The 14,219-nt window shown below is 41.1% G+C and overlaps 1 protein-coding gene across 1 annotated transcript; it reads right to left on the reverse strand.

The window, feature by feature from the left end:
- Window positions 1–11,909: 11,909 nt before the first annotated feature.
- On the reverse strand, window positions 11,910–14,219 carry LOC141828539 (U-box domain-containing protein 30-like). Its single transcript, XM_074715986.1, has 2 exons — window positions 14,055–14,219; window positions 11,910–13,725 (listed from the first exon to the last, which is right to left on the reverse strand). The coding sequence occupies exon 2, from the start codon at window positions 13,524–13,526 to the stop codon at window positions 12,156–12,158; it is 1,371 nt and encodes a 456-aa protein (XP_074572087.1). The 5' UTR covers window positions 13,527–13,725; window positions 14,055–14,219; the 3' UTR covers window positions 11,910–12,155.

Raw genomic sequence — 14,219 nt, forward strand, 5'->3', positions numbered from 1 at the left:
CAAGACACATGGAGGACATGACCTAGCTCAAGCCTGATCAAGATCCATTAATTTCTACAAACCCTAGGATGCCCTAAAACCCCAGATCAAGCTCCATCACAGGATCAAGAAACGGACGGCCCAGATCGTTTGATTAATCACCGTATATAAACTGAGACATTAATCGATGAACAGTGGGCTACGCCACTGTTCACCATCGTCCCAAGAAGGCTTCCCCTGCTTGGCGACGTACGCACACGGCCACCTCGTCCACCCAAACCAATTTCAATTGCAATCCTTGGTCCTTGAGGAGTCCAACACCGGTCGATTGGGTATAATCCGGCGGCTGGAAGGGCGTGGTGGAGAGGGTTTTTTCGGCAAGCGCCAACTCACTGTTTCGGCGATTTGTTCCGGAGCCATCCACAACAAAATTCAGCGCCGCAATCCTTTGAGAGGTTCTCCTAGGAGCGCGAAGCATCCCGGAATTACCAGAAAGTCAATCGGAGCAAGGTTGAAGCAAGGAATCTGATTTTTGCCAGCTTTAACGCAACTGTGCAGCATCCTATTTTGTTCAGAAAGGGTTTTTCAGGGCTTCTCCGGGTGCTGGCAGCTAGCAAACCACTCGACGACCTATCCGAAGACTTCAGAGGGATTATTGGAGCCACATTGTGGGTTCAATAGCTTGTTTGACACCAAGCTAAGGAGAACAAGAGGAAAAGGGAAGGCTGGATGTTTATTTAGCTGTTACTGAACATTTCAATATGTTGTTTCGAGTTTTTACTGCATTTTCAGCTAACCATTGTTGGTTGTTTGAGTTTGGTTAAGTCCTAATGCTAGTTTAGCTGTTTTTGGATTTAATCTCATGCTATTAGTTTCAATTTCGTGTTAATGGTCTAATTGGTTCTGATAACATAGGGTTTGGCAGAGTTCCGTGCCAATCCGAATTCGAATGTATCAGATTGTTTGTTGGCTTAGCTTCAGCATTGGTTTGTTTTTGATAGTTAATTGTTGCTGATAGTTAGAGTGCATTTTTGTTTTGCAAGCTAGGTTAGATTCTTTAGAACTCCATTTCTTGTCTTAGTTAACTTTTCTCTTAGCCCTAGTTTGCTGATTTTCTTTAGTTTTTGTCTAATTTGCTTTGCAAAGCATTTTACATCTTAGTTACTAATTTCAATAACTTGTTACAGTTTTGATCATTGCATTTTAGATTCATATAAACATTAGTTGAATTTCAAATTCTATGAATTGAGTTGAATTGCATTTTCATATTTAATTTGATACCTTGTTCCAATAGTGCATCTTAGATTAGCAAAACTTGCATTCTGTTCTATTTGTTGATTTCAAATTTACATTTCATTTTAAAAATACCAAAACTCCCATTTTCATAGAAAACCCCAAAAAGAACGACACGTAAGCTCGAATTAAATGATTTTCTACTAGTTCTTGAAAAAATACGACTCGAGGCCCCTATACTTCATTTGCTTGTATTTATCGTGGGTTTTCGATAATTTAAATCAATTTGCAACCCTAATCGTGACACATAGTAAATCTAGGGTTGTCAAATTTTGGCACCGTTGCCGGGGAATCTAGTAGAAATTATTTGATTTGAGCTTATGAATAATCTCCTTTATTGTTTCTTTGATTATTGTTGGGTTCTAAAATGTATGAAAATTTATTTTATCAACAATCATATTGTCAACCATTTCAACAATAAAATTTTTATTTGCAGGAACCTTATCAAGGTTTGCAGCAACAATTTCAAGGTGGACAACCTCCATATGAATTCCAACAACCTTATCAAGGTTTTCAACAGCCAATCAACAATTTCAACATCAAAAATAGAATTTTCAGCAACAATTTCATCATTCACAGCCTCAATTTCAACAATAATTTCAGCAACCATTTTAAAATTTTGAACAACCCCTTCAAAGCTTCCAAAACCAGGGTTTTTCAGCAATTTTCAAGCAATTTTCAGTAGCCCCAAAATCAGAATTTTCAAGGAAATAATTTTCAGCAACATTCATAGAATTTTCAAGGAAATTTTCAGCTTCAAAATCCATCATTTGATGCCCAAAATCAGCTCCAACAACAACCATTTCAAAGTGGACAGATTTCAAGTAATTTTCAGTAGCCCATCTATTTTCAAGATCAACAAAATTCATATTCAAATCAAGAAAGCTATAGGAGTTCTAGTGAGCTCATTCAACAACTTCAAAAGCTTGAGGAGATACTGAAACAAAGCTTGCAACAACAAGAAACAAATCAGCAATTTCAATAACTTTTTAGGAATGACACTGATATTCAAAATTTTAAAAGACATATGAGTCACTTCTCCGCCTTCGAGTTTTCGAGAAGGAGAAGATTCATAGTGCATCGGGTGTGTGCGTGCGTGTGGATCCTTGGATTAGTCACCTCTGCGGAGGTGGATACCAAGTAAACGAACCGGGTTAGCGTTGATCTCTTTCTTTCTCTTTTATATTTTTGCTTCCGCTAATCTCTGTGCAGAGAAAGATCAAGAAAAATCGAGAAACGCTATTCACCCCCCCTTTTAGCTATTCAACCGATCCTAACATGATGTTCCCATTGCAATTCAGAAAGGTATACGTTCCACTCGTAATCCTTCTCCTCATTATGTTTCTTTGAGTTATCATCGTGTTTCTCCTTCCTATTTTGCTTGTCTTTCTTCTTTGTCGTTTGTTTCTCTTCCGAAAACTGCAGGAGATGCCTTTGCCCATCCAGGATGGAAACAAGCTATGTTCGATGAAATGTGTGCCTTGCAGAGCAGTGAGACTTGAGACCTCGTTCCTCTACCACCAGGAAAGTCAGTTGTCGGTTGTCGCTGGGTATATACAGTGAAGGTTGGTCCAGACGGAAAAGTTGACTGGCTTAAGGCTCGCCTCGTTGCTAAAGGTTATACTCAGATCTTCAGATTGGATTATGGGGACACTTTTTCTCCTGTTGCCAAGTTGTCCTCTGTACGCTTATTCCTGTCAATTGCTGCAATTCGACATTGGTCTCTTTATCAGTTGGACATCAAAAATGCTTTCTTACATGGTGGCCTGCTCGAGGAAGTCTATATGGAGCAACCTCCGTGTTTTGTTGCTCAGGGGGAATCTTCTGGTCTTGTATGTCGCTTGCGGAATCTTTATATGGCCTCAAGCAGTCTCCAAGAGCATGGTTCGGTAGATTTAGTACTGTAATTCAACAGTTTGGCATGACTCGGAGTGAGGCTGACCATTCTGTCTTTTATCGTCACTCACCTACTGGTTGCATCTATTTAGTAGTTTATGTTGATAATATTGTTATCACAGGTAGTGATCATCTCTTTCACAGATAAAACAACATCAGTTCAAACATTTTCAGACAAAAGATCTCGGCAAACTCAAATATTTTTTGGGGATAGAGGTAGCACAGTTCAAAGATGGGATTATCATATCCCAAAGAAAGTATGCAATGGATATTCTAGAAGAAACAAGCATGTTAAACTCAAAAATAATTGATACATCTATAGATCCTAATGTCAAGCTCATGCCAAATCAGGGGGAGCCTCTTCTAGATCCTGAACGATACAGACGATTAGTAGGGAGATTAAGCTACCTTACTGTTACTCGTCCAGATATCTCTTTTGCAGTAAGTGTAGTAAGTCAGTTTCTCAACTCTCCATGCAAGGAACATTGGGATGCTGTGACACGCATTATCCGATATATCAGAGGTGCTCTAGGAAAGGGTCTTTGTATAGAGACAAAGGACATACTCGAGTCATAGGCTATTCTGATGCAGATTGGGCAGGATCTCCCATTGATAGGAAATCTACTTCTGGTTATTGTATATTTATCGGAGATAACCTTATTTCTTGGAAAAGTAAAAAGCAAAATATTATGGCAAGATCCAGTGTAGAGATAGAATATCGAGCTATGGCCATAGCCAGTCAGGAGCTTATATGACTCAAACAATTGCTTCAAGAGCTAAGATTTGGAGAGGTTACACAAATGTCACTTATATGTGACAATCAAGCCGCTATGCATATCGCCTCGAATCCAGTTTTTCATGAGAGAACAAAGTATATTGAAGTCGACTACCATTTTGTCAGAGAAAAAATTATATCTGGTGAAATATCTACTAGTTTTGTTAACTCACATGATCAACTAGCAGATATATTCACCAAGTCACTAAGATGTCCTCGAATTGACTATATATGTAACAAGCTGGGTACATATGATTTATATTCTCCAGCTTGAGGGGGAGTGTTAGAATATTTAGAAATAAATATTCTATTAGATATTCTATTTTTTTTATAGAATAATTCTCCTAGAATAGATCCCTATATTAATGTATAAATAGGGGCTTATCTCTGGAAATAAAGTAAGTGATTCCATAATATTTTACACTTAGTAATCAATACATCCATGTCTTATTTGGGCTTGGAAACAATTACTAGAGAAGGCAAAATCTGGGTAGCCAAAAGATAGGACCTTTGAGCCCGGGTGTAGAATAGAGGTGGAAGAACTCTAGTTGGTTTTGGCGATCAGTATAAGAGTTGTAGCTTCCGAAAGAGGGCATCACTTTAAGTCATACCGAAGTGATACTCCTAAATTCTCCACTGCATTGAACTCATGAGCCAAGGAGGTCAACCCCCATTGATCAAGGAAATTGTGATCCATTCCTGACTTCCCTCTGCAGCCTTGAAAACTTTGCATGAATGATATATCTTCGACCAATGTCCTCCTTCTGCGGTTGCCCGAGCTTTGACACGACCACTGATGCGGTTTGTTTGTATGAGAATTTTTATTATTATTATTTACATTATTCCCTTTATTTATTTGTCACTCACACCCATCAAAATTGTTTATTTATTTATTTATCAAACCTCTTTATTATCGTCCTAAGTAGTACAGAGAGGTCCGGGTCGTCTCTCTCAAACTCAATGACAGGATATTTATTCTAGACACATGGTACGAGATTTTATTGTATTTTATTCAATCCTATTTACAAACTCCATTTCTTGCTAATCAAATCAAAAGAATCCCTAGTGTACATTTCTAATTACACGGTTAATCCTAATTCATATAAATACTACCTTACAACAGCAAAATCATTCAACAACAAAAACATTGTATACAACAAATATAAAATTACACAACAATTTATTTCATTATAACAAGAATAATTTAATACATGAATTACATTCATTATTGCCCATTCAACATACAACATCATACACCACACAACATCAATCATACAAATCTTACAAAACAAATTCTACACATCTTACAAATGGGTTAACATGATAAACTAGAGCTTATTCTCACATTACAACAACACAACTAACACATTAATCTTACAAGTTATATTACAACATAACATGAACATGCTCAAACAAATTCATCACAATCATAATAATTCTATCATCAACAAGGCAACCCGGGTTATTCATTTCTTGTCACAACACAACAACTCAATCCTAATTAAAGCAACTCTTTTGACTTTACCAAGCATACATAATCAAATTCAATTCCACCTTCAACATGCATCCACCAAATTACTTTAATTCAATTGCTCTCATTGACATAACAACCAGAATACAAAACCACATTCAAATCCTACAGTATCACACAACCGAACCATGTAATTGATCCACAAATGCACAGCATGAATTAAGCAATTAGCAAGAATTTCCATTGATGCAATCTGTACAAACAGGACAATCAAAACAAACCAATTAGAAGTTAAATTAGATATTAGGGTTAAAGTTAACAGGGGATTAGGATCAAGAGTAAGCAATTAACAGGGGGTTTTGATGAACCGAAACACAAACAACGAAAAGAACCGAAACTAGCAAAGCTAAAGGAGAATTTGGGTTTCCTTCCCTCTTCCAAATCGGCACAGAAGCAAGCTTCAGCAATTCTGATCGATAGCACCAAAGGGACGGCGATGCGCGCTGGAGAATCCACTCACAGTGGCAAGGTCGGAGAAGATACAGGCGACGGACTCCTCCTCTGCCCTCTATTCGGCTGCAATCAGCAAACCAAAATCAGAGAAACGAAAAGAAAGCCCTTACCTTGCAGTCTTTGGTGAAGGATGATGTGCGAAGCTACAGCCGGCGTCCCAACCAAGCTTCGGTGGATGCGGAGCGCCAGAGCAGCACGCCGGAGAACCACCCACGGCGGCTCCTCTGTGCTAATGGCCGTCGTGCACCGATGACTAGAGAACCACTCACAGCCTTCGTTCCGCGGTGACTGGGACTGAGAAGCTGCCCACCTTCGAACCACGTCGGCGGCGCTCCTTCGGATCTTCGGCGTTAGTCGATTAAAGCCGCCGCCGCTTCCTCTGCGCTAATCGGAGAAGGGAGAAAATGGTCGTGACGGCGGAGCTCGCAGACGCCGTCGCGTGAAGAGAAGAGGAGGAGAAAAACCCTAGATTACGCGAGCTCTCCGGCACTGAACCGCGCTTTGCCTTTTATCTCTTCGGTGAACCGGTTGGAAGTGATGAACCGCCGAATTGAACCGGCATACAATTAAACCGAACCGGATTTTCAATTGGTTTGGGCCAGTTTTTAATTGAATTTGGAAATGATTGGGCTGGATCAATTGAAAGTGGGCCGGGCTTATGGATTGGATTTGATTAAATCTAATTTGATCCCAATTGAACTTGATTTTCTTCCATCTGATTGAGTCAATTGAATCCGATTTGAGTCCGACTCGAACCAGAATTGATTTTCTCTAAATTAAATTTCCTGCAAAATAAATTATACACAAATTAATATCCATAAATGTCATAAATAAATGAAAAATCGAGTAACATCAAAATAATCCATCCAGATAAAGAATAGCCCAAAAACCCCTATTTGTGATGTGAAATGCGGTCCAAACCGATCCAATCTAACCCTAATTTACCTGTAGAAAATGTCACTCATCAACCACGTTCAACTTTTGTCGGAAGATCATCCCCAACATCCGAGCACGTCTAGAAATTTCTATGTGTTGGATAACGATATAATTTTTATTTTTTATTTTTCTGCACTTATTTAAAATTTGAAAGTATGAGGTTGTCACACTTTCAATTTATTGTATTCGCCTACTCTACTAGAGGTTTTCTTCTGGTAGAGATATTTAGTGGATTGCCCATAGGAAAGGTCCAAGGGACATGACCTTCGAGTAGGAGTCGTCGAAGGCTCTGAATGAAGTAAAACTTTCATGTTGGCTTGTGTTGTGATTTTTCGTATTTCATTTTTCCGCTGTGCACAATTTTTGACGTCCTTAAAATTTCTTAAAGTCACGTGATTCACTCCCTTCTCACGTGCACTCGATCCAACAAGTAGGAGAATAATCTAAGGAGATAGGAGACAACGGAGCAGACATAGTTGAAGAATCCTACGAGCAAACACCAAGTATATAACATAACACTAAGTTGCTTGACCCCTATGGCAAAAGCGGTATAGAAAAAAAACTTATATGAAAAGTGAAAAGAGACTAGATGAAAGCTTAGTAGAGATCGAGAATAAAAGCCTCAACATTTTTGGAGAATGAAAGTGAAACAATGGTATTACCTCATTTCACTCACCTTTTATAGTTGCGTCCATCGTGGTCGGATAAATACACGAATGATTAGGATCTCGCTTGCCTGTTTGTTGATCTCATTTGACAGTTGTAGTAGCAGCCTCTTGGTGAATATTATTTAGCTACACGGCTATTCCAAATGCTCAAGAATACGAAGTGGCAGATCGAGTGGGCAACGTAAGGGGGGCATGTGATGTACCCACGCCTCTTACCTTCTCAAGCGGGATAATTGCAAGGTAAAAGTCTGACCTTTTACAATGGCCATTCAACACAGTCCTATGACCAAATCAAACATATATCCATGGCTTTATGGATCCTCAAACGGGATTCATCGGAGGTAAAAGTATGACTTCCCAAAGTGATTATTCAACCCTAGTCTTATGACCAAGTCAAACATCCAAACTACTCCAACCAACCTAGGCGCCAAATACATAGTTGTATCCTTACTCCAACTCACATTAACATATATATGATGTTTGCTTTCTTACTAAGTCATTCAACTCTAGTTCTATGACAAAACCGAACTACACTGACAACAACACCAATCGACTCCTCTCTCCGATCATGAGAGTTTGCCCTATACTTAGTACAATTCTTATGACCAAAGGATCTCTCCTCTCTCCAATCAGGACAAGATTTCCCCTCGGTCCAAATTAAATGGATATTCTAGTATTATGAGCTTTCTTCTTATCTTCTTAGCTATAGAATTGAGTTCCTTTCCTAGTAATAATGAAATAGACATTTTGGTATTCAGGGCTTTCTTATTATTATCCCTAGCCACGAGATCGAGCTCCTCTCTCCGATCACAATGAAATAGATATTCTGGTATTATAGGTGTTCTTATTATTATTCCTAGCAGTGGGATTGAGCTTATCTCTCTGGTATTATGGGTGTTCTTATTATTATTCCTAGCAGTGGGATCAAACTTGTCTCTTTGATTACAATGCAGTAGACATTCTAGTATACTGGGCCTTATTATTATTATTCCTAACTGCAAGATCGAGCTTCTTTCCTGAGTTACAACGAAATGAACATTTTGATATTCTAGGTCTTCTTATTGTTCTTCACGATCGAGGGATCAAATTCTTCTGTCTGATCGAGGCAGGGTCAGACTTTTGGTATTCTTGGCCTATTTATTATTATTATCGTCACGACCATAGGATAGAGCTCCTCTTTCGGGCAGGGAAGTCATTCTACCCTACCCTTTGCAACTTCCTACTCATTTTATTGGATTTCATTCGACTACACTCCTAAGTCCAACTTGGAGAGAAGATATGTGATGTAACCCAGGTAAATCTGATCAGGTCATTGCCTATCTAGGCCCCATACGTCGGACGATGCCTTCCATAACAACATGGCCCCATCAGACATTGATCCCTCCTACTCGCACAGATATATTGGTTCTCAAACGATGAGGAACCCTGGCCTAGCGGGCTCTTCCTAACCTCAACATTCGATAATCCCTAACATAAAACTGACCCAACAAGGTTGCCTATCTTGAAAGTAACATTGGGATAATGACTAAACAACATCAAGAATATGACCCAGTGATTGTCACCCTTAATGCAATGTCCTGCACGTGCTGCTAGCCAACAAGTGGCGCTTTTCACTTGTGCAGTTACCCATGTGACAGACCTAGGGCTCACGTGGCAGGTTACGTGGACCTTCCACCTCTACGGCTATATAACGTTCCGTGAAAGTAAGTGAAGGTATGATTCTCTTCTCACACACAAAGGCAACTCTCTTCATCTTCTTCGAGCATTTTCGTAGTCTCATGCACACACACGAGCCTCTTACTTCAGCTCATCACTGACTTGACCATCAAAGGGGTCATGCTATAGCAATGTCGACCCCTAACTGATGAGCTTTGATCTGCAGGATGTCGGGAGAGGATGCACTGGAGGACCGACACAACTACAACCCCAGAGGAAGAGGGAGAGGAGGAGCCCAAGTGGATGAAGAAGGACACCATCAAGTCCATAGGCCATAAAGTAGAAATTGAGTTTCTAACTATGTTAAATCTAAGCGCTTTAATTTTTATGTTCATTTATTTAGTATTTGCACTACACTTAACTTGTTTATTTGCCCTTAAGAAAAAAATTTATTATTAGGATATGTGTTATTCACTCCCATTTGCTTTTTGATCTTCATGAATCTTCAAGAGCATGAAGATGATGGGTGTATTTTTTTTCACCCATATGTTGTTAAGGATCGTTCTTCACTTCCAACGTGGGGAAATAGTGAAATTAAGGGTCGAGAGCTTAGCTTTGAATGTGAGGCAAGTCACTTTTAACTACAACAATGCAAGATAAGATCACCAGATTGGAGGTTGACATGGTGGCTCAAAAGTAGGTCTATAAGGATGGATTCAGGCGAACTTCTCCCTTGATTATCTACAATAGAAGAATCAAAAATTGATTTGTGAGAAGCTCACCTACAGACCTCTCAACAAGATCACCAAGCCCTAGATGAAAGGGTTAGGTGTAGACTTATCGAACCACAAATAGAACAACAAGGTGCTTGTCATTTTCCACCAAGTGAAACTAGATGAGTACATGGCCAAAACTTGGAGATAATTGAGAAAGATGTGAAAGAGGCCTTGAGATTAGGTCTTAAGCTTCTTCAATGTGTGCATTCTTACAAACTCACATGGCTCAATGGTAAGCATTATACCTTCCATGATTAGGTCTGGTAAGCAAATTAAAAAAAATGATAAATCCCAATTAGCCCCATTGACCATGATTAGTTTTCCACCGACTATCAGAGTAAATTGGTCGATCAGTCCAAGAAGCTGCCCAAACTAGAAAGTATTAAAGGGGATCATTTTTTCTTATTTTGTAATTCTTTCAACCTTGGGCCCTACTGTCCGGTCCCCTTGTAGTCCAAACTTAATCCCCTTTGAACATTAAAACACTTTACTTCTCACTTGTAGGATTTGAGCATGAAAATAAAAATTAGTGAATGAATTTTTTTTATTTACTTCATAAAAAATCCGTCGACGGATCAATTTTTAATATTTTTTATTTTTCTAAATCAAATAGAAAATAAATCTCTTCCTCTCGTAACTCACTGCATAATATAATTTTTTCTAATCCAACACGCAAGATATGCTTCCTCTTTTGCACGGCGACACAGTGCCATAGCGGTCAATAACTCCTACGAGGTCAAGGACGGATTCTCAATGACTATCGAGGCTCTAGTCGATTTCAAAATTTTTTTATCTATTATAAAAAAAATTTTATTATTAGATTATTACACATTAATTCTTTTTATAAAATTCTTTTTACTTAGTCCACCCCTTCTACACTCAAAGCTCAGCCCACCTCTTTTTCCTAGATCTGTCTCTGTACAAGATTGTGACCTTGCATAGTCGGAGGCCCCGCGCAAGGCAGTGACCTTGCGCTACTGGCGGCCCTACGCAACAACGATTGATGGCTCCGCGAGCGCGAGTCCATAATTTTTTACTTCCTTTAATTTTTTTATTTCTTTTTTTCCTTGGATTCTTTTTTGTCCCTTTCCTTTTTTTTATCCTTCCCTATGGATTTTTTCTCACCGGCAATTCTTTTCCTTCTCCATTCCATCATTGGGAGTAAACGCCTAAGGGTGCATAGCTTGAGTAATGGTTCATAGACCATGCGATGTCGCAGTGGATTGCCACAGGCAAACAACGACCTCTTCTGGCGTGGTTCCTAAATCCATGGGGTACCCTTCAAGTTTGGGACAGTCACAGATTTGATTTCATGGATCATTGAAAGCTCACATCAGCTCCTAACTGGCATAATTGAACTATCGACCCATCCCAGTCCAGACTCCAAGTCTCCAACCAGAGGAACCTCCCAGCCTACCCTTCCCTAAGTCAAGTGTCCAATCTTGTCCACTTTTCTTCCTCGACCAGCACACAGACACACATGTAAAACAAAGGTCTTCTCAGTCCCCACACCAATGGCTTCTTGAACACAAAAGAAAGACAGAAGAACTCCAGTACTTCATGGTCATGTCAAGACCATGACCATGTCCTGTCAAACTGATACTTTGAAAGGAAGTTGGCATATTGATCACTGTTCTGGTCATTGGTACGTGGACATCATTTCCTCTGCAAAAAAGAATTTTGTTCTATGGGTAGCTATAGTTAGACCACTCCTTTCAAAGGTTCTGAGATGCCTCTGCTGCATTTGACCGCTTCAACATCAAATTATCACTTTCGGGGTAATCAATACCATGAGGCTTCTCCATGAATTCTCCATATTCTCACAGCCTTCATCATATCAGATTCTAGGGTGCAAATCTACTTGTTGCATTAGTAAAGAACAATTCAGCGCATTACACCAGCTTATTGAGGATGACAATTGAGGATGACAATGTTGATAAAAAAACTTCCTTCCAGCAGAAAATCCATCTATCTTTTTTCACATTTCATAACCAGTTACCCTCATTTAGATGCTTCTTTATCAAGAATGAGACTCCCAAGTATACAATTGTACAGGAAAAAAAAGAGCTCAAACATACACCATCTTAGCTGCCATGAGGATTTAATATCTCGATCTAAACTCGCAATGCTGGCATTTCAAATGCAGTTTGGGATGCCAAGAAAATAACACTTCAAATGGCAATCAACTTATGTCATTGGATTGTTCTTGTCAGCTTGCACTTTGAGATGAAGACGGTCGGAGAGTAATTGTGGCTACAGAGCTTCAATAGCTCAGCGGCCCGTTGCTTCATTTCCGGATTGCAACCACTCTGGAGGACGAGCAGTAGTTTTGCGGCCAACCCAGCCTCAACAGCGAGGGAAGCACACTCATCAAGGGCAAGCTTACAGACGGCCCACAATATAGACAATGCATGATGAGTGCAAGCTTCAGAGGCGTGCATCAAGAGCCTCACCGCAGTAGGGATGATCTGAGGGCAATCCTTCAACGCTAACAACCCTTCAGGTATAGTTGAAAGAGAATCCAAGATCTGCAATGCTGGTTCTATAAACTTCAACTCCCATTTAGGGTTGGACAACAGCTCAGCAAGCTGTGGGACTGCTCCAATGCTCACCATTAAGCTGCGAACTTGCTCATGAGAGACAATATCCCTGAGCAAGCGAAGTCCTGCTGCAACTCCATTTGGATGTCGCTTGTCCTTCGCCAATCGCAATAAAGCAACCAAAAGGCTCAAACTTGACACCACCTCTGACCGGAAACTTCTCTCCCACATTAGCATTTCGATCAACCTGGTGCAGTTGATCTTAGTATCAATGGTCCCTTCGTTTAGCAAGTCCACAACGAGTGAGATCTTTGCCGGTTGCATCAAATTAGCCTTTGTATCTGAATCTAAGGTGAGATTGACGATAATAGCGATCACCTCGGAGCCAACAGCATGAGAGGTGAAGGGGCCAACGAGCGAAGAGAGAAGCGTTGCTCCTGCAAAGTCCACCACCGACGTGTTGACAGGTGCATGGGCGACTACGATCTTGTGGAGCTCCTTGAGGGCTTGAACTCTGGCCTGCCCCTTGGCCTTTTTCAGGGTTTGGATGAGCTCGGTGGCGCGACCCTGCACGTCTTCGGACCGCTTCTTCATTTGGAGGTAGCGCTGCGAGAACCAGGCGTTGATCAGCTGGCGAAGGGTCCGGTTGGGAGTGACGGCGTCGTCCCAGAGCTCCTGCATCGTCGTGGGGCAGGTGAGGTGCCCCATAGAGAACCACTTGAGGATGTTGGCGCGCTCATAGGTCTGGCCAGTGATGAGGGTGACGGGATCAACCATGGGCTCGAGGGAGATCGGGCAGATAAACACCGAAGGCACATCCTCCACCTCCGAATAGAGCTCCTCGATCATGTTCCTGAGGTCAGGCTTCTCAGCGGCAGGCACCAAGGTGGCATCTTTCCCAGGCAGGAGGCTTCCACCCCCACCTCCGCCACCCAGGATCCCGTCTTTGACGGCAGTCTCCAGATCCATGATCTGGCCGCCGCCCTCCAACTTCCAGGAAGCGTGTTGCGCGTACTGTGGCATCGCTACGATCCGCGAGAACCCAACTTTGCATCACAAGGTTCGACCTTTAAGCAAGAATCAGACGGGAACAAGGGAGTAGAGGAAAACTAGCAGATGCTTGCGGAAGAGACAGGAGCGGAGTTGAGAGCACCCTTTTCCGCAGCTTTATGTGAATTTAGGTGTCGCCGTTCTCGAGTAGCGCCGGTCAAAAGCAAACAACCTGTCATCATAAACAACATAATGAACTCATAATCGATCACCGCCCCTGCTCTCCCCCATAGGCCACCCCCTCTTTCTCACTTGTTCGCGACCTCTCTCACACACACACTGGCTTCACCAGAGCTCGCCAAAAGGCAAATCATGGGGGAACAAAAGCCCAAATCAGGAGGTGAAAAAGGGCGTGCAAAAAAAAGTGCGCGCGAGAGAGGGAAATCCAGTCTAAACAACGCAAAAAACGAGAAAGCAAACAAGTCCCCCACTTTTACGGTTCAAAATCAACAGATCGCACATGAAATCTGTGACAGACGGAGAAGGCGAAGAGGGCCTCACCGGCTCCGCTATCAGACGGATCGAAGAACGAGTAGGCGAGATCTGACGCAACCTTGTGAGGCCGCAGCAGGAAGCAGCAGATAAAAGGCACTAACAGCGATGAGATTAGACCATTAAATACTAAAATCTCCATTAAAAAAAAGGAAAGATTTTGAAAAGATAAGC

The sequence above is a fragment of the Curcuma longa genome, chromosome 4, assembly GCF_044706935.1.
Source record: "Curcuma longa cultivar G26 ecotype Majalengka, Jawa Barat chromosome 4, ITB_CL_G26_1.1, whole genome shotgun sequence".
NCBI lineage: Eukaryota > Viridiplantae > Streptophyta > Magnoliopsida > Zingiberales > Zingiberaceae > Curcuma > Curcuma longa.